The sequence below is a fragment of the Sceloporus occidentalis genome, unplaced genomic scaffold, assembly GCF_023333645.1.
Source record: "Sceloporus occidentalis isolate IW3139 unplaced genomic scaffold, rSceOcc1.0.p SCAF_3, whole genome shotgun sequence".
Taxonomy (NCBI): Eukaryota; Metazoa; Chordata; class Lepidosauria; order Squamata; family Phrynosomatidae; genus Sceloporus; species Sceloporus occidentalis.
This window is the reverse complement of record NW_028316983.1, coordinates 92,404,710-92,426,331: the sequence shown is the minus strand read 5'-3', so window position 1 is coordinate 92,426,331 and position 21,622 is coordinate 92,404,710. Positions and strand designations below refer to the sequence as shown.

At 38.4% G+C, this 21,622-nt stretch overlaps 1 protein-coding gene across 3 annotated transcripts in view; it reads left to right on the top strand.

The window, feature by feature from the left end:
- The window catches only part of LOC149316418 (leucine-rich repeat and IQ domain-containing protein 3-like), a 49,027-nt gene extending 35,542 nt beyond the window's left edge, over positions 1-13,485 (top strand). For 2 of the 3 annotated variants that reach the window (XM_089515444.1, XM_089515445.1), the window contains exons 7-8: positions 6,498-7,215; positions 11,578-13,485. In XM_089515444.1, the coding sequence (XP_089371570.1) occupies positions 6,498-7,215; positions 11,578-11,791 (932 nt within the window). In that variant the 3' untranslated portion in view covers positions 11,792-13,485. The remainder of the gene's footprint in view (positions 1-6,497; positions 7,216-11,577) is intronic. The other variant, XM_089515443.1, reaches the window with a different exon arrangement.
- Positions 13,486-21,622: the final 8,137 nt, after the last annotated feature.

Sequence of the window (21,622 nt, the reverse complement as noted above, 5' to 3'; positions counted from 1 at the left end):
GGCAAGATCCAGATAATGGCTTGTTTAACTTCTCATACCCTCCTCTCAGGAGGAATATTCTAGAACAGTTCAGTTATGCTGGTGTATAAGTATGCCTTGCTCCTTAAATTTATTTAAACCAAACAGTTTGAGGTGGTGAAGAACAATACAGAGCTAATAGACACAGGTTATAGCATAGATTATAGCAGAGGCAAAGTTGTGTTTTGAGATGGATTTAAAGCAATACAGAAAGAATGGCTTGGCAGAAATATGGATTCTTGCAGGAGCAGAGAGAAGCAAGAAACTAGTACACAGTTAGAAATGGAAGAAGGATGCCAAGAAGGCCAACATGAGATTAATTTAAGTGAAAAGACAGAAGGTAAAGCTGGGTGATGCAGATATAAGATCTCTCTGTGTAAATATTGATCATGGAAGGCTGGATCCATAAAGGACTTTGTTAGCTCCAAAAGGTGACAAGGAACTAGTGATGGAAAATAATTATGCAACTGTGATAAGTAAAGACTTTTCTTTGTGTGCTACAAAGGTCAGACCAATCTCACAGGTAGTTAATACAAGAAGAGATGTCAAGAGAAGATATGCACAATTAGGGAATCATTTCATGCTTCCTAATATTTATGGAAAAATACTCCCTCTGAATTTTCTGGGCTGCTGCTTTTGGTATCCCTTTATACCTGGCTCTAGCAATTACATGTCAGCTTCCTAAGCTGTAAATAGAAGCTTTGGCTGCTTTTCTTTTTTTCCAGCATTGCTATCGGCAGTTCAGATTGATCGTGTCAGCTGTTATAAACTTGGAAATTAGTAAAAACACTGCCTTCTCTGTGTGTGCCATAGAAGCTAGAAACCAACTCAGAGGCTGCAAAAATGCATTCATAACTGAATGAAATGTACATCATATTTTGTGTCCTGTGTTTTGGAATAAACAGAAAGAGAAGCAAAATTATTCATAGAATCACTAGGATAAAGTGTGTGGCTTGGGAGCTGGAGGAGAGAACCTAAAATTTCTTGGAAAGGAGATTTCCAGTTTTAATCAATTATAGGGTGATCTGTTGTTCTGTGAGATCATGCTACAATTGATAATTGAAATTGTTTCCTGACATGTGACTCTTATCAACATGGGACATACATAAATAAATATCTAAAGTTACAGTCAATCAGGATGAGACCTTTCTAAGAAGAAAGGGGATTTTGAGATAAAGCAACATAATACACACAGGGATCTTATTTAGATTTATATTTAAAATAGTTATTGATTTATATTATATTTATATCCCATATTATATACAAAGATATCAAGGTGGAGTACAAACAATAAAAAAATTGGACAAATTTAAAGGAAACAATATCAAATAGCAATTTAGAACAATCTAATATAGTTTTAAACAATGTAAGACAATTTCGGCAGTATATACTACAGACATCCACTACAAATTATGTGCTTATCCATGGGTTGAAAAGCTTTAGAGAAGAGCTAAGTTTTAATATGGCACCACAATGAGACCAACATCAGCACCAGGTAGGACTTGGTGAGGAAGCATTCTGTTACTGCCACCCCCCCCCCCCCCCCCGAGAAGGCTCTCTTCTGTGTTTCCACACAGCGACTGCTGTAACACAGAGGAGATCTTTCCTGGGATATCTCAGTAGTCATACAAGTATATGTAGGAAATAGGCATCTCTTACTATGCCACTTATATGCCATTTTTGAGAAATTATTTAGTTTGACCAAAGTAACCCATTTTAGCTTTCATTTTTGAATGGGGAAATTGGCAGAAATGAGATGTACGAATACAGATTGCGTATCCCCTATCTGAAATGCTTGGGACCAGAAATGTTTTGGGTTTTAGATTTTTTTCAGCCTTTCGAATACTTGCATATACATAAAGAGATGTGACCCAAGTTGAAACATGAAATTAATGTATGTTTCATAAATACCTTGTACACACACACACAGCCTGGTGGTAATTTTATGCACAATATTATAATGCTTTTGTACATGAAATGAAATTTCTCTACATGGAACCATTAGAAACCAAGGATGTCACTATTGTAGACACCCATGTGGATGATTTTGAATATTTTGGATTTCCAGATAAGGGATCTCAGTCTATGCAATCAATAACACTTGATATTGTTAAAGGGAAAGATCAAAACAGTGATGGTTCCATGATTTCCAAAGTGGGGTGTGTGTGTGTGTGTGTGTGTGTGTGTGTGTGTGTGTGTAGAGAAACAAGAATCATCATGAAGTGACTACTTTTATTTTATTTTAACTGTAGATATTCTGTGAGTATTACCCAAAGAACAGGTGGGGGTCATGTGGGGTTCCCACCAATGTTCAACGTTACTTCAAATGTTGGGGAAATTAGCTTTTGTAAGAGCTTGGGTAAGCTTTTGATAGTGTGCACCAGTTTATACCAGTACTAACTCATGAGGACTCCAAGTGAATTAAGAAGGTTTTATTTAGAATAATGCAAAGCTCAGTCACACACACAAGAAAGCAATTCAAACAAATAAAGAGCTAATAAAAATAGAAATATGGAAATGGGATAGTGGGGTTTTTAGGGGTTTTCATTGAGTGATACTTATCTGTTCAATGAATAGACCATGGAAAGTTGGAGAGACTCAGACTGGGAGGTTGGAGGGTGACTCAGAGAATACATAGTGTGTGGAGAAAAATGCCACCTGTGTGCTCAGCTGCTAGATTTTGGAACCATATTTATACATGAAAACTAGTCCCAAGCAATGGCTAGTTGCTCAGGTAACAAAGGGTGAATATCTTTTCCCAGAAATTAACAATGGGATTAACAATGAAATTAACAATGGGATTCTGGATTGGTTGATAAATTTTAATTTTAGTGGCTGGGGACAAAAACAGTGATTAGACTGGGGTATCTCCACGATGGATGGACAGGGCAGTTTGGCTAGGAACACAACAGGAATAGGTAGAGAAGTTTGCTTACTGCTCTGAGTGCAAAGACCCGCACACTCAGAACATCTGGGGCCAACCTATTGGAGGTCCCTAAGTCTCGTTTTGTAACGACCTCACAGAGGGCCTTTACTATCTTTGCCCCCACTTTGTGGAACAAGCTCCCTGTACAGCTTCGTTCCTCTGCATCATTACTTTCTTTTTAAAAAGATTTAAAAACACACTTATTTCGGCTGGCATTCCCACTTCAGTAATCCTGTTATCTTTTGCCCCAATTACCTTAAAGTTGTTGTCTTATCTTTGCCCTGATATCTTGATTGTTTGCTTCCCGTCCCTACTCCCCTGATGATGTTTTAATTTTTATATATAATATTTTAACTTGTATTTTATTGTCTTCTTATCTGTAAGCCGCCTTGATCACATTGTGGAAAGGCGGGGTAGAAATAAAGATTATTATTATTATTATTATTATTTGTCTCAAGTTGCAAGAAGTAGTGCAGATGACATTGAGGAAGGAGGGAGCACTTAATTCACATGTTTAGATTTGATGGTCTTATTTACCTGGATGTAGACATGCCTCATGTTCCTTTTTTCCTGGGAACTGACTTAGGCGGGGTACAGACGGGCAGGGGAAGACGTCTTGAAGGTGTATTCTGCTGAATACGGAGCCTCCAGACCGCCCGCCCTGGGGGCGTGGCTCAGGTGTATGGGGCTTCCACACGGGGGCAGTGAAGACGCCTCACCTGGGACCATTTCTGACCCGCAGTTTCCATACCGCCGCCTTGGAGGACGCTGCAAAGAGAGAGGCAGCTTCCGCACGGGCGGCCAAAAACGGGGCTTTTTTTTTCTTTTGCTGGCTGGCGGATGCGCAGCTGTGCAGCTGCGGCGCTCAGCACTGGCGGCAGAAAGCCTATGTGCACATTTAAAGCGCCCAGGCCCCTTTAAACGTTTTCCCTCGCCCTGCCCAAGAACAATGGTGGTCTCCTGCCAGCTGGTGATCAGCTGGTGTTGGCATTCTTGTCCGCTTGCACGTTGGTAATGTCACCAGCATCATGGATGCCTCCTCTCCTTTGGTCCCCACGCTCTTGCTGAATCTGCAATGCACAGCCACAGCTGTCGCCGCTGCCACCGCTGTCCCCCTGCCATCCCCCATCACCTCCCTTGTACATATGTAAATATTTAAAGTTTTAGGGGTTTTTTATTGTTAGGTGAAAATGGCACAGGAATGTGTGTAGGGGTTCACTTTAAATTCCAAACTTTCCCCAATTCTAGCAGCGCATGCGTACATGTTGCTCTAGGGTTAGGGTTAGGGTTACGAGCATTAAAATAGAGTGCAGCTGTGCTGCAGCTTCCACATCTGCATGGCATCTGACGCTCTAATTAGAGCCTTGGTGCAAACTGCACATGTTCCAGGACCCCGACTCATTATGCGACGCAGCAGACATGGAGCTTTTAAATGGGCAACTTAAATTAGCGGCGTAACAATTCTGGCGTACCGGTGCAGCAGCTTATAGACGGAGCTGCGCAGTTGCGCAGTATATAGAAAAGAAGCGGGGAAAAGCAACACCTTTTTAATGCCGCTTCTTCCCACTTGGGGCGTGCGGGCGGCGTGTTCATGGCGGCATTCAGGTAAGGGCCGTCTGAAGGCTATACCATGAACACACCCCTTTTTGCCCGTCTGTAACCCGCCTTAGTGTTCCTGATAGATCATCAATCTTTCAGAAACATGCTGTCTCCAGATACTAGATATGAAAATATGAGGACCCCAGGTTACAGCATGGGGTTTGCTAACAGAAGTTCCACAAGTTTGTGGCAGTCTCTATACATATATAGTTTCAAGAAGTGATTTCTATTTCTATGTAGGGAAATTTTGCAATATAGTTGTTTGATAAACCTCTTTGATGTATTTAGGAATTATTATTACAAAACTGAAATAAATGCAGAGAGATAAGGTGTAGCATTATACTGTGCCACAAATCTAACATACAGTATAAGTAATATATTATCTCTCCCCCCCCCCCCATGGTATTTTGTCCTCCTCCCCTCTGTCTGTGGTATTTTGTTTTTATACTCTTCACAGAACTATCAGAACAGACTCATTTGTTGTATTTGAAAGATCTTACTACATATAAAAAGAACAAAGTGAAAATAGATGTTAAATTACATTTCAGAAAAGAGAAATGAAATCCAGTATATTTACTTTAGTGTATCCAGTTCCTGGTTTGGTTGAGTTGTGGTGAATTAATGTAATACCAGACTTGGATTGCCATTAGATGGAATAGTTTCCAGGGTAGCAGCTTTGCAAGGACATTTTCAACACAATTTGTTACTGGGAAGCTCTTTACCTATTCTTGCTGCTACCAATTTACAATAAACTCATTCTTCCTCCCTTTTTCACCATGTGTCCTAATTAGTTTGATCCCATGTCATCTCTGCATATTGTATCTTGCATATGGTTGGTACTTAATTAATGTTCAGAGAAAAATTACCTGATGAAGAAGAACACTAGAATCCAGTTGCTGCATATTGGACCTTACTGCTTCCCCTTACTGTCATTTGCTCAGAGCTCCCTTAAACCTGGCAGCACCACCAGTCTCATGGATAACAAGGCAGGCAAGCAAGGCATTAGCTTATAAACAAAAACTAGAAGTAGTTCAGGAATATAGCTGACTCAGGATGGACCAAGGTTTACAACCTTTATGGTAAGGAGGTGAAAGGTCCAAGAGCAACACAAGTATGGCCAAACTGGCATTCTGTTATATGTTTTTGATATTAAGGGGAAAGGCTGTCAGCTTTTCTTCCTCTAGTCTTTCCTTTCTTCTTTTGTGGTTGTTTCTGAAAAGATCATTGAGAAAAGGAGATCTGTGTCCCACATTCTATGTGCAGCAGATAGAGCAGCCAAGCAAGCAGGGCCAAAAGTTCAGGAGACAACTATTGTAAAAATTAAAGGCAAAACACTTTGAAAACAGTGTCCCCCAGGTTCAGTTAAAGTTAAGTCCAAAACAGACAGCACTGAAGGGGTGGCTTGATGCCACCCCTTTGATAGTTGGATCAGGGCCACTGCAATCACATGCCACAGCCCCAATCTGGCATTTTTCTGACCCAAAAGGTGGCAAAATGCTGCCGCTTTTTGGGCCAGAAAAATGCCCTTTTTGCCACCACCGTGGCTTTTAGGCACTCGTGCGGCATCTAAACACCATGCCGCCAGAGCTCTGTAAAGCTGCTACCGTGTAGATGGCTAGGCAGCTTCATGGCAGCTTCCTGCCAACTTGGAGGCACATGTCATGCATACACCACACCCCCAAGCCATCAGGAAGCTGGCTTTTTTTTCTGGTCTGTTCCGGCTGTTGGCTGTTACTAAATGCCTTTGAAAAAAATGGAATCAAAATTTAATCATACATATTTTTAACTGCATTCAAAAAAAGGATACTTGAATAAAAAAGGATGAATCAGATACATTCAAGTATAAATCTTTGAAACTAAGAGAAATTCGCCAACTAAGAGCCCACTGTATAACAAAAATGTTTGCAACTTAATATTTAGGAAAATAATGATGTGACATTGACTTCATTTTTAGGACTCTTGGATGGGAGACAAACTGACATGAAAGATGAGATGGCAACTGAATTTAGGCTTTCAGTGTGTAGAATGCCTTTTTATTCACTGGGTAAGGAGATGCAACATTATCAAGACAAAGAGAAAGAATTTTTCGATGCTGTTCATGATATGAGATACTTCACACATCCTGTTCCAGAAACTATGCCCTTTCATGAGGCAGGAAGCATTGAAAAGAGGATTTTTGCCAGAGCATTTGGAACAATAAGACTCTACCCCTTGTGTGCCATTGACAAAGCTTACTGGCAGAGTCATAACTTGGACATCCAGGCTGAAAAGGAGCGCAAAGTGTTGCAGATGCTAATTGCCAAAAATGATGGCGTAGAGTATGTTAGTCGTTTACAGCAAGAAAAGAACGAGAATGTTCTGAAGAAATATGAAGAGAACAAAATGATGACTGATAATATTTTGAAAGAGCAGAAGCAGGAACAGGAAATGATAATGGATAAAATGAAAAAAAAGTATATTAGGTTTTTGGAGAACAAGAACGGTAAGTCGTTAGAGAACGCATTTGTTCAACGCTTCAGCAATCAACATTCAGCTTTGACAAAAGGTTTAATAAGACTTGATGGTTGGAGAAAACGTCAAGAAATAATGCACGAAAGGAAACATATAGTTAAAGGAATTGCAGAAGAAGAAAGGCAGCGGAAAGAGATGTTGAAACATTTTAATGTGGAGAGGTATGTATTCTTGGTTAGTCTTCCAAATGTCCAAATTATCTGCATCTACTTAGAGGAGACTGCTTGACTTTTTCAAATCCTTGCAGAAGGGGTTTCTTTCATTAGAATCATAGAGTTGGAAGAGACCACAAGGGCCATCCAGTCCAACCCCCTGCCATGCAGGAAATCCAAGTCAAAGCATCCCCGACAGATGGCCATCCAGCCTCAGTTTGAAGACCTCCAAGGAGGGAGACTCCACTACACTCCAAGGGAGTTTGTTCCACTGTTGAACAGCCCTTACTGTCAGGAAGTTCCTCCTAATGTTGAGGTGGAAACTCTTTTCCTGGAGCTTGCATCCATTGCTCCGGGTCCTAGTCTCTGGAGCAGCCAAAAACAAGCTTGCTCCCTCCTCAATATGACATCCCTTCAAATATTTAAACAGGGCTATCATATCACCTCTTAACCTTTTTTTCTCCAGGCTAAACATCCCCAGCTCCCTAAAGCGTTCCTCATAGGGCATGGTTTCCAGACCTTTCACCATTTTAGTCACCCTCCTTTGGACACGCTCCAGTTTCTCAATGTCCTTTTTGAATTGTGGTGCCCAGAACTGGACACAATATTCCAAGTGGGGCCTGACCAGAGCAGAATATAGTGGCACTATTACTTCCCTTGATCTAGACCAGTGGTTCCCAACCTGTGGGTCGGGACGCCTTTGGGGGTTGAACGACCCTTTCATAGGGGTTGCCTAAGACCATCAGAAAACACATATTTGCATATAGCAATGAAAATAATTTTATGAGGAACTATAATAAAGGGTCACGGCATTAGTAAGGTTGAGAACCACTGATCTAGACACTATACTTCTATTGATGCAGCCTAAAATCGCATTGGCCGTGTTAGCTGCCTCATCGCACTGTTGACTCATGTTCAATTTGTGGTCTACCTGGACGCCTAGCTCCCTTTCACATGTAGTCTTGTTCAGCCAGATGTCCCCCATCCTATATCTGTGCATTTCATTTTTCCACCCTAAGTGCAGTACCTTACATTTCTCCCTGTTCAAGTTCATTTTGTTAGCTGTGGCCCAGCTTTCTAGTCTATTCAAACACATCTGATGAGGATACATGAAATTATATCCTTGGTGGCTGCTCCCAGGCAATGAAACTGCCTCCCACAGAAGCAAAGCTGGCCCCCTTTCAATTCTTTGCCAAAAGGGAAAGACTTTTAAAAATACAAACAACTGACTTTGAGCAGTTTAATGGTTGCTGCAGTAGGGCCTTTTAATGGGCTGTGTATATTGTACTTTTATTTGCATAGCTATGTTTTAAATGTTTTTGAATTGTTCCAATATAGTCATATTTTAATGGGATATTTTATTTAATTTTAATTTTTTATTATAATCATTTAGTAGTACTTTGTTTTTATTTCTGCTGTGAACTGCTCTGTGTCTTATATTGGGGAAAAGATGGGATAGAAATTAAATGTAAGTATGTATGGCTGAATAAAAAATGTGGCAGATATGATTGCTGCACATAAAACTGAATGCTTTAAAATGCACAAATGTAACTTTTTAAAGGATAGCTGCTTGAATAATTATCAATGGAATTTAAAACAAATTGTTTTAATTGCATTTATAAGTGGTCTTGAGAGTACTGCCCGTTGAGAAGTATATAAACGTTTCATATAAACAGACCATTCATATCACATACTTCTGTGCCATATATGAAATGCTTAAGATGGCTGACTGTTAAATATCATATAATATTAAAATTGCCATTATTGAATATTACAGAAAAAAATTCACAGTACAAGAAGAGTTTTAAAGATTTTTTTTTTAAAAATGCAGAGATAACAAATTCTTAGATCAGCAATTTGAGTCATTTGTGTTTTCTTTTTCACAATTTCAGTTATAAAGTGGAATTTAAGCTACTCAGATGTTTCCCAGTAGAGCTTTGAGGATTCCATGTTACAAATTACAATTGGAGAGGAATTAAAAATATAACCCTTTCCCTTTGTTACCTTCTTTGTGAACTAGAAAGTCCTTTCAGTTTCATTCCATAAACTGACAGAATAGACCTGAAACAGACAAGCCAAATAGAACGGCTTTAAGGCACTTCGGGGATGTGACATTTAGATGACACATGTCCCTGAAGTGGCCAGAAGGCACTCCAAGGCTGACTGAGATGGCTTGAAGCTATCAGCAAAAGGAGCAGATTTAATCCGCTCCTGCTAGTGGCCCATTTGGGAGCTGGGCATCCAGTTGCCGCAGTCCCAAAGCGATCGCACCCAGAGCAGCCAGAGATCGCACCTTCCAAAAAGTCTGCTTTGGCCCAATAGTGATGTTTCGAGTTTATACATTTTGTTAGGTGTTTTGTTTTGTTTTGATCTCCCAGGTATTGAAAAGAAATTTCTCTAACTGCAAATCCTTTATCATTGGCCTCAGAATTATCAATGTTTCAGGGTGTTTTTTTTCATCCTTACTCCTAATAAAGGTGTTGCATGTCAAATTAGGACCAACACCTATACAATCTGTTGGTCTTTAAATCATGACATTAATGGCACCTGAGCAACTCTGCACCTTTCAGGAAGTTTCCATTAGCTTGACTGAAGTCAGTAAGTGATCTTTTGTTAGTGTAATATGAACTGGCAGACATCATTGTCCAGTCCCTCTGCATTTGATTGTCGGAACAGGCAAGAGGAATGTATATTGCTTCTCAGTTAAAAAAGTTAATATTAGTCTTGCCTGCATTATTGTTACTTTTGGGGAAGGAAGTTAATGACACACTGGTGCATAAAAATTAGGCACAGACTGCAAAGGTGAATTTAATTAATCTGAAGATTTTGCTATATCTTTACATATTGATTGCAATTTAATAGTGAAGCAAGTTGAGGAAGAAGACATTTCAGACTTGACTGATATTTGCTCATTTGAGATTTTTCAGCCTTGGCTAGGGAGTGAAAATAGGCAGAAAAATTATATTTTGATTATCCCCTTCCACAGGTAGAAGAGGATCTTGCCCATAATTTCACCCAGTTTTCTAGTTTATCAAGGTCCTGGTGTGGGAATTGGACCTTAATAAAACCCCTCTGAACCTCCTATACCAAGGGAGTATTTCGAGCTGTTTGGGGTCGCCAAATCAACTCAAATACCACATCTGGCTGGTGAACCCTTGCTGGGAACGCTAAAGGTTCACTCAGGTCGACGCCATGCCTAACCAGAAGTCCCTCGTACTGCTCTATTTTCTTGAGGAACTACAACATCTCATTGACACATCAGGAAGACAGCACACTTTCTGATTCATCTCATTCAGCAGCTACACAGTTTACTCTATATCCCTGAACAATAAATCCCCCAACACCAGAATCTTTCTTTTCTTCTTCCTGCAGTTAGTAGTTAAGTTGGCTCCTACCCTGGCATGCAGTGTCTCTTGCTGCTGGTCTTCTGCTTATGCCTCTTCACTACTATTATCCTCAGAAAGATGTAGAAAGAGATTGCTTAGTTGGAATAGTTCTACATCCCTTGAGCATGGTCTGTAGCTGATGGTTACTGTCCTCCAGAGTGCATGCCTACCTTCCTCTTTTGGACATTTTTGCTGTCCTGGTAGCTGTTCCCTCAGCTAGTGGCTCAACCTGCTGATCCTCTGGGCATGTCATGAATTTCTATCCTCCTTTATTGCTATTTTGAAAGCCTGGCAACACTACCTCAAGCCATGTTTTAGGACAATTAATTTTACTAAACCTGTGAGATGTGGAATCCAAGAACTGGTGAGATTAATTCTTGGTGAAAAATAGTAACCAGGGCCTGCAGCTTTTTTTGCAGCTTTTGTACCACCAAACTTTTAAAGGGATTTTTATAAAGAACAGTAAACTAAAAGAAGCTTTCTGATGTGGTATGTACAATTATTATTATTATTATTATTATTATTATTATTAACCTTTATAAAGTGCTGTAAATGTACACAGCGCTGTACATACAATCTTTTTAATTAGACAGTTCCTTGCCCTCAGGCTTACAATCTAAAAAGACATGACATAAAAGGAGAAGGGAAAGGTGGTGGGGCTAGTAGGCTATTACATATAAAGTACATAGCAATACAGGAAATGGTTCGATAAAACAGTTCGATAAAACAAATGACTAGGTTAAACCTGCAAATGCCATTTTGATATCTGTCTTTACTTATAAAGAGATTATCTGATAATCTGTAATACAGTATGTTTTTCCAAATGGAGAAGTAGAAATCATTGAATTTATATATGTTACAAAGTCCCATAGATTATAAAGGAAGTACAAAAATAAGTATTCCTGTAGAACAATTTTGGGATCTGATTGACGGACAAGTGTCATTACAAGCAATGAAAGACTATGAATTTTTTTCCCTCCTCTAGGAAACAGATGTTACAAAGACTAAACACAGATGAAAAGTGTTTTAGGAAATGTCTAGCTCATGCAATGACTAGTGAGAGATTTAAGCGATCGAAAGGAAAAGTTGAAGCTATGAAGAAACCCAGAATGAAAATACCATACTCACTGCCAGTGATTGGCAGTTCTGGCTCAGCAGTGCCTATACTACAATATGAAGGTTTAGATGGTGATGTATAATATGGAAAGCAAATGTAAACCCAGATGTGACTTGCTACTTAAATGGTGCAGATAATATCTCTATTGTGTTATAAATATATAACCGGATTATCTTTTTGCTGTTTGTATTGCTTTTGAAATATCCAGAAAAAGAAGAATCTGATAAATGGATACAATACATTAAAATGTCTAAGCATTTCCATATGAAGAAAACCCAGGTGTAACCTGTGATTTAACAAATGTTGACTTGTAAGCAGAAAACATTTCAAGCATACATACAATTACCTCTGTATTTAACTTTAAAATTAAATTATTCAATGCCATATAAAAATAATTGGGAGAAAATTCATTGGTTGCTAATGTAGCCAAGTAGCATGAGTACAATTAAGCATGTTGACTACCCTTATTGCTGACAGGGTTGCTGGAGCTTTGCCTCAGTGATTCCTCAGTAACTGTATATCGAACAATGCCATAAGCCATTAGCTCTGGATGGAATGTATTTTCAGTTACTCTCTGGCTATGCCTAATGCAATAATTTGGTCCCAGCTGCTAACTTTCATTAACACGCTGTGTACTTTGATTAGTTTCATTAGCTGCTTTTCTATGTGTAATTAATTATGCTTCAAGTTGATTCTACTTAATTCTTTGTATATATATTTCTCTCTGTGTGTTGAACACAGGAAAAGAAGATCTGAGCAATTGCCAGAAGAGATTTGAGGTCTTTTCTTGCTCCTCCCAGCCCAGTAATGAATTTCCTATTTTACATAGTCTCTTAAAAACTTTGGTTGTTTCATATAGGTGGAGTGCAGCTTTTAGAATTCAGGCATAGCCTTGCAAGTGGTAGGAGAATTTTCTTTTCATCTAATGACCATCTTGTTGCTTGCATCTGATACTACAGACAAGCAATCACTTTTTAGATTATTGTAGCCAAATTAGGCATAACACCATATATGTTATTCATAGTAAATAAATAAATAAATAAATAAATAAATAAATGATACTCACAGAGGCCCAATTTGGATCAGAACTAGGGCTTTTAGCTCTTTTTCCTTGCCATGACCCCAGACTTGATCAGAGACTGAACCTGCTAATTGCATTACAAAGAAATAGTCATGTTCTGTAATAGGTGTTTGGTAGCAGAGTGTCCTTTCTTCCATTTCCTGAGAGCCCTTACTTTAAATCATGTCATTCACTAATTACCAGGCCTCACAAATCTACATTGGGTGGACTTGGTTATCTGCTGCAGTTGCCCCCCCCCCCCATACACACACTTCTTCTTGTTGTTGTTGTTATTTTGCCTATCCAACTGTCACTTTTCCAGCATTCTAATTTTGCTAAAAAAAATCTGTCCTGACTTACATTTTTGTACATGTTGTCCAGATTCTTTTCTGTATTCTCATATTACTATCTTTATTTGTTTGAAAATGCAGATATTCACACTCAACTTTGTGAGCTTTTCTTAAATCTGAAAAATCTTCCAATTATATTTTCAAATGGCAATTGTGAGCTCATTATCAGATAGCCTTGGGGGTTGGGATAATGTGAAGAAAGTTCACATTGCAGTCCTTGGAAAATTAAATGTAAGGTAAGCTCAGTCATCCTACAGCTATTTGTGATGGCATTTCATTGTCTTCTTAATTCATTGACTTTTAATTTGGTATAATCCCCTTAGTATGTCTATGTCCTTTCCCTTTACATATGATCAACCTTCAACTGCAATTTTTTTACTTTTAGTATCCCCCAACTCAAATGCAGATCTTGACAATATTTTGTGTTTGGAATTTATATAGAAAAGTGGAATTTTTCAAAAAAATTTTTTTAATGGAGCCATGATTTTTCAGTTAAACTTATTGGGCTAAGGAGATACATGCTGAAAAAGAATGGAATATATTATCTCATTTATTAGAAGTTTGGATCCAGATTTAGTTAGAACAGATCCATTGAAATAAATGGGATTTTAAATTAGTCATGGCTGATACATATGATTTAAATAGCTCTGGTCTAAATATGAAATCTGAACACATGGTGAAACATTGGGCTGTTGCAACACAGAATAAAATGCACATAATGTCAGTGTCTATTGAGATAAATGTTACTGAACATAAGAACTGAAAATACTTTGCTAAGCATATCACTTTTGTGTTCTTCCTGTGATTTGTGGGAGCCCTGGGGAAAACTACAACAAAGGATCAAAAGCATTGTTGCTTAATGATACTTTGGTAAAGAACAAAGATAGGATAGTGTGGGTGAGTGGGGAGAAGCATGCTAACAAAGGGATATGATGTTCGTAAAGATTATTTAATAAGTTGTAAGGTCAGCAAAAGAGGAGGTGGGGTAAATTAAACAAAGTGCTGCTCTTAAGAGAGGCAGGACTCTAAGGGGGGAAATGGAGGTTAAACTCTCACTGTGTTTTATCCTAAACTTGTAATGTAATTATTATCTTTGCAATGCAAGACAAATAGTAACACTTCGTTGTTATTTATCACTGATTCACATCAGGAAAAAACACTACAGATGTTAACCATGGGTATCTGTACATTATATCACATTTCCAGAGGAAATACTGCTGTTTTTTATTTGAACTTTGAAATCACCCCTCTATAAACATATTGTTTGCATGCACCATTTCTGCATATGCAACATTTTTTTCATTAGGAAGGAGAATGACATAAAAAGGGTCAATAGCTATTAAGTTGCCTCCAGAACTGGAACAGCATCACCTTCCTGTGCAGGAAAATGGGTGCACATTTTTATTCTGAAGTATTTCTGCCACTATCCATGGAAAAGACTGAGTTCATGCTCCTGATGTTTCATGCATTCGAACTTTGATTATTGTAGATGTTTTTATGGGTTAATGACTGTTGTTTTAAGGCCAATTTTTACTGATGCTATTTTATTGTCTGGTTTTAAGTTCTTGTAGGGATTGAATTGGCTTTTGTGTTATTATTATTAGATATTTCAAGCCTGAGGGAAAGGTAGAATGTAAATAAATGTCCACTCTACCTGAAATTTATGAGTTTTCTGTGATGTATTTTCTGTGATGTAACTTTCCTGTAGGAAATTGCTGGTGTCCATGTAGATACAATCAGAAGGTTTCTCTAAAGTCATGTGCGCTTGTGATACGAAGTTTGGTTGACAGTAGAAGTTGGAGCTGTATTGAAATTCTTCAAAATGAGAAAAATCTGATTATAAATCTTTTCATTTTGTTCAGAATTTTTTCATATGTTTCTGTTCAGCATGACATTTCACGTCTACCTTGAATATTTCTTCAGCAAGTTTCTTTGAATACACAAGTATGCAAAGAGGAATAGATATTATGTGTTGTCGTCGCCCTTTATGAGTTATATGGAGGAAATGCATTGAATTTAAAAAAAATTTATTAACCTTTAGCTATTACTCCCTGATGCCCTTTTGTCAACATGTATGTATGTGGAGTAAGGTGATTGTGGAACAGTTCCTGAATTTATCTTTTTGGCTCCAGCATGTAAAAATTATTTCATTAGTAGAAATCTTTGGCCTTCCTTATAGGTATGCTTACCCAGCCCCAAACATTGCTTCCTTGATAGGTAATTAACTGGTAAACTTCCTGCGAATAAGTAGAGTTCAAACCCAGAGCTCCAGTTTCACTGACCACCTGGCCTTGTGTATAAATAGGAATGTACTTCCTGGCTTTTCTTTCTTTACTCCCCAGTTTTTATTCTTGGAACAGCTTGTCTTGTTCTCATCCTTATTACTTCCCTAACTAGATTAGGGATTCCTATGTGCCTCCATTGATAATCTTAATACCTATTCCGCGTTACTTCTTTTATCATTCACAAAAACCCCTCAGTTTGTCAACTGCAATGCTAATCCTGAAATACGTTTTGGGTGACTTGATCTCTTCCACTTCCAACATTGTCTAAGTGACTGCCTAGATGTCTATCATGTTGTTATTTTACTGTCTGGTAGTTGATCACATTCTGTCAAATGCTGGAATTTTCAGATTTAATTCCTAGCATCATAACTGAAAAGCATATCAGCCAGACTGGGAAAGACCAACAAGATTTTAGAGAGCCTATTGGATAGAGTAGCCCAAGTGCACATTTTTAATGTATGTTATTGGGCTTTTAAAATATAAATACAAAACAAGAAGAAAAGTGAAGAAAAATTGAAAAAGAGACGGTACATGGCTGTACATATTTCCAAAAATACATTTTCTTGGACCTGGTGTTTATAAAATATGTATTCATGGGTAGCTAAATCAGCTAGCCATTGAATGATGGAAGTTGAGTATTTCATCTGGTCACCGAATTATGGAAGATGAGGGTTTATTTGTACAATCTTGAAATAGCAATCTCTTAACAAAGTAAAAGCATTCAGGATCCAGCCATGCTGAGCATCAGTTAAACAGCAAGTCACAGGAATCTAATTTCAAGGTGCATCTGTGTCTGTAGGTAGACAGGTAAAATAATCTGAGTCCATATAAGGCAGCTTCATATGTTTTCCTCAAGCTGTCTTCACTACCATTTCCATTCCAACCTATGTCCTTTCCACTCCACTAGTGAAATGGCATTACCACAGTGGTCTTCTTTTCCATATCTTCAATAGCAGATTTCATCACACCTACTTTGTTTTCTCCCAGCCCTCCTTCTTCCCATCTAGCCACTTTTCTTTTGTCTCCAATGTCTCAATGAACCAAACCAATTATTTTACAAAATGGCATTCAGCTCCACTTCTGAATCCAGTGGGTTTGCAGAACAGGTTGTGATTTCAGTTAGGGAGCCTGATAGCGATGGGAAGTTAAAAGGAGCCAACAGCACCAAAGTATTGTCCATTGAAAACACTGAAATTCTGGACCATGCCAACCACTATACCATGTCAGGATGCACAGGGAAGCCATTGAAATCCACAAGCATCTGGATAATTTCAACAGGAAAGAAGAAACCCTTAAAGTGAACAAAATTTGGCTACCAGTCCTGAGGAATAGCAAAATAAGGACTCAGCAAATGCAAATGGGAAGCCACTCAGAGTCAGGGGCTTTCCCAGCAGATAATGATCATCAATTAGCAGACATTAATCCTCTTTTGCATTAGCCTCCCAGCCTGAGGCCGGCCATCAGCACAGAACAATACACATGCAAATCACTCCTGCATTCCCAGGCTCACACAGTATATATATAGACCCACTTTTTCCAGGAAAGCATTCTCTGAAGATGCCAGCCACAGATGCTGGCAAAACATCAGGAAGAAAATATTCCCCCAAAACCATGGATGTCAGCCATGAAAGCCTTTGACTTCATATTGTCCATTGAGTTGCTATTAATGTTTGGAAAAGCTCAGAGATCATGGATCTCTTATTTCAGATGCAGTTTGGTTTTAAGATGTGCCTTGCAAATGAATAAAGATTCTTTTTGTTTGGAGAAAATCCACATTCTTCTTTGTGGTCTCTGTGACTCACACAAATGGGTTATCCTGCACAATGTCTCCTTCAGAGAGTTCTATAGAATTCTGAAGAGTTTTGGCAGCAGAGCTCACAGATGAACAGTTGAAGAACTACAGTTACCGGTATGCAACCTGTCCTTCTCTTCCCTCCCTCTGAACAAAATAGTAGCACACAAGTTTTACTATATATCCTGCCTGTTATCTGTGATAGGTACAATAATCAAATTGTTTTTTAACTTTATAAGACTGATGTCTTTTTTGCATTCTATTTTTTTAAAAAAAAAATATTTTCATGCAATTACTAAGATTGTTACAAAGTATACTTTATTCTTGTATTTACCATGCATTATGATTTTGCATGTTTAGTATTAACAGATATGTCTTAATTATTTCCTTGTTATTATTTTATTATGATGTATCTCCATTAGTAGTTTTGATTGGTTTACCCATAATCAGCACTTTCTCTTTTTTGGCATAAATTGAATAAAATGTTATTTACCTTTCAGATTTTCTGCTTGATATTCTGGCTGCTCAACTGTTGAAATTCAGTTTATTATCCTCATGTATAATTCTGATAGCCACATTCCCTGCCATGTTTTATCTCATTCTATGCAGATTTTACTGCTTACTTGCCATTTGTTTACTTCTGCTAATATTCTGTCTATGTAGGCCATATTTCCCACTCTGTTATTGTTAGACAGTAGGTACAGTAGTATAAAGGCTTACTCATTGCTGTAGGAAATTAGGAATTGCCATTTCCTGTCATTCAAGGTTAATTCTGTGCATCTGGAGAGAGGAGAACAGATCAAGGTGTCCTAAGTGCCACCTAAACATTATAAATGGTTCAATGAAAGTGTGAACTTTAGAGGAAACCACAGAACATGTACTTGAAACAGGGTATTCACAGAGCCAAGCCAAGATGCCCTGCTGTCTAAGGATGAATTGTCTTCCCTTCTCCACAATTCTAGCTACAAAATTGAACTGAACTAGAATTCACATGTTGTTTCAACAGTGGTTATGGGACAAAATCTTCTGTTGCAACTGTGGGTTTCAGGTCAGTCTAGAGGACATGTGACGGACAATGTGACACACACCTCTCTGTCATCAAATAAAGGCAAATAACAAGATGCTATCCTCTTCAGTCATTATCACCTGACATACCTGACTCACTTTGGCTAAGGTCCTTGATTTTTAAGGTCCTTTTGAGTCAGACAATTTCAGAAATTCTTGACTTTGGTATATTTTAATAAAGTATGTTCCTTTAAGTTAATTTTAGATAAAAGTGATTTATATGTTGAAATAATCATCATAATAATGACTTTTATGGTTATTCTACAAGGGCAAATTATCCCATTACATTAAAAGATGGTAAAGCAATGCTAGAGAGCCAGCACGTTGTAGTGCTTTTATTGTTGGATTAGGACACTTGGAGTCCAGGGTTCAATCCCTGCTCAGCTATGGAAACCCACCGAGTGACCTTGGGCAAGTCACACTTTCAGCCTTAGAGGAAGGCAAGGGCAAACCTCTGAATAAATTCTGCCATGAAAATCCATTGATAAGAAATGACAACAAAGCAATGCTTCCTACTATGTGCCAAAATAACCTCTTCCGACTAATTAGCTATCTGATGGTGTCATTCACCCAAGTTGAGGAGAGTAGCTGGCCAGCAGCCATTTGTATTTATGGAACTGATGGAGGCAATACCTGTTTTTCACTTCCTCTTGACATTTTCTGGCAAGGTCAGATACTCCTATCCTAATCAGTTCCTGCCAGTGATCCCCACAAGCGATCAGCTTCATGCTATGGCCTCCACTCTTTTATACTGTTTCTCACTAAAGACGACTGTTCTTCTGATTCTGTCTTGAATGAGTGTTGTATAATCCCCACTCTCTCCTATAAAAGACCATTGATGCTGTTTCCCTGTAATCCATAAGTGTGATTATGGTAAAGTGAACCAATGTATTCAAACGCTAGATTTTATTGCATGTGGTTTACTTTACTGTAAATTGTTGTTCTCTCTTTCAGAGATCAATAATGAACTGTTACATGTTGACATCTTCAGTCATGCAGGAATACACAATCCAAAGTACTCCCAACAGATGGCCATCCAGCATCTGTTGAAAAACCACCAAAGAAGAAGACTTCATTGCATTCTGAAGCAGTGTATTCCACTTTCAAACAGCTCTTACCATCAGGAAGTTCTTCTTAATGTTTAGGTGGAATCTGTTTTCCTATCATTTGAATCCATTGCTCTGTGTCCTAGTCTCTGGAGCAGCAGAAAACAATATTCCTCCATCCTCACTATGACATCCCTTCAAATATTTAACCATAGTTACCATGTTATACCTTGACCTTCTCTTCTCAGGCTAAACATGCCCAGCTTCCTAAACCACCCCTAGTGGGGTATGGTTTGCAGGCATTTTAGCATTTTGGTCTCCCTCCTCTGGATGCTTTCCAGCCTGTCAACAACCTTCTTGAGTTGTGGTCCCCAAAATGGGGCAGTATTCCAGGTCCACCATGCCTGGCTCAGAGTGATGAAAGGTACTCCTTGCATTTCAACTGCCATTGCCCTGGCATCAGAAGGAGAGAAGAACCCGCAGTATCTGCTGGACTTGATCTCCTTTCCCACTGCCATTCCCTTCTCCTTTTCTGTCATGTCTATTTTAGATTGTAAGCCTGAGGGCAAGGAACTATCTAATTAACAATTTGTAAGCAGCCCTGGCAGAAGAGTGGGCTATAAATACTATGAATGAATGAACGACATCAGTCTTTCAAGGGTTTCTACCAATTTAGCCATAGTCTAATCCACATCTTGTTATTAAACATGTTTTTTTTTATTTTTTTTAAATAATTTTTTTATTAAATCTTTTAAAATCATTACAAAAATGATAAATCGCAACAACATGCATTACCAAAGAAACATTGAAAACTGCTTAGGGAGTGCTTAGGTGCCCTGATAAGCAGTATAGAAATGTACTTGCTATTACTATTGCTATTGGCAAATAACAATAAATGAGAGCCCAAAGAGACAGGCCAAAATAAAGCTGCCTCGGGTCACTTTGGAGGTATGCTATTTAAATGACACACGCATCTTAAGAGGCCAGAAGCTCCACCAAAGCTGTGTTCCAGTTCTTAGGACTGGAGCATGGCTTTGGCATGGCTTCCAGCCTCTTAGGACACATGCATCATTTAAACAGCATACCTCCAAAGTGACCTGAAGCAGCTTTATTTTGGCCTATCTGTTCAGGCCCTGAGTAATTAAACTGCAACAGAAAAACTTCAAAATTGTAAATATGCAGTAGAGATGTGTAGATGAGTACTGCTACTGCTACTACAAAGTCACAATTCCTTCAAGAACAGCACAGACTTGATTTTCCATCAATCTCCTTTAAAAAAGACAACCACCAAATATTGCCCAGTAGGATTGTGCATTAAAGGGCGTACACAGCTTCCTTCATACAACAGCTTCATTTGCTACTAGGCTGTTTTCAGGCATTTTTCAGTGTTATAGGTATCATGGCCAGGACAGCATGAGTTCTTCAGGAGAGGCTTTTCTTTCATTCCCATGGCCTTCATAGACCCAATTGGTGTATATGTGCAATAGGCCCTTCTTGGTACCTACCCAGATCTCTTCCACAGGCTCTCACTCTCTTGTACAGGAAGACTAGAATTACTCCTCAGGGCCTTTCTTCTGTAAACTGGCAAATAATTTTTTAAAAAATCCTTCTAGTTAGAAATTTAGCAATTGACTAGTTTTAAAGAAAGTGCTTTAATAGGGTGCTGCCCTGATTTTTTTTAACTGTGATTTTCTTTTGATACATGTTATAAACTTTTCATTTTATGGACAATTTAAACGTATTATCATTTGTGCTTTTTAAAAATTTCATACTGTATCTAGTTTAATATGTAAGCCACCTTGAATCTGGATTTTGGAACTAAAGACAAGATAAACAGAACAACAAGAAAAACATCACTGATTCTTATTGGGTAGAAACTCAATCATTGATGATCCAAAGCTCCAGTCAGTAACACCTGGTAGTTTATGGAACTGAGATGACAACAATGAAAATAATGAAACAGAAGATGCTGCAGAGTATAAATAATCATTTACAAATTGGATTCATGGTCTTCCATCCATTAATTTTGTATTGCTTCTAATCCGAGTGCGTCATTGAAGGGGTTTTTTTTGATACTGCTAAGAAACACAAAGAAATGTGGTTATATTTCCTCTTGGCCTTGTTAAGAAACAAGACTAAAGAGAAAGCCACTTTGGAAGTTGCTTTGCCAAATTCTGCTCTGTCACTGGAGACTAGTGGACAATAATTTTCCATATATTAATATTCAGTGTTCCTATGGTGCTTTGCTTCTATTTGAAAAAAAACACCTGTGTTCTGAGGCTCGAATTTAGATGTCAAATCCAGGATATGTAACA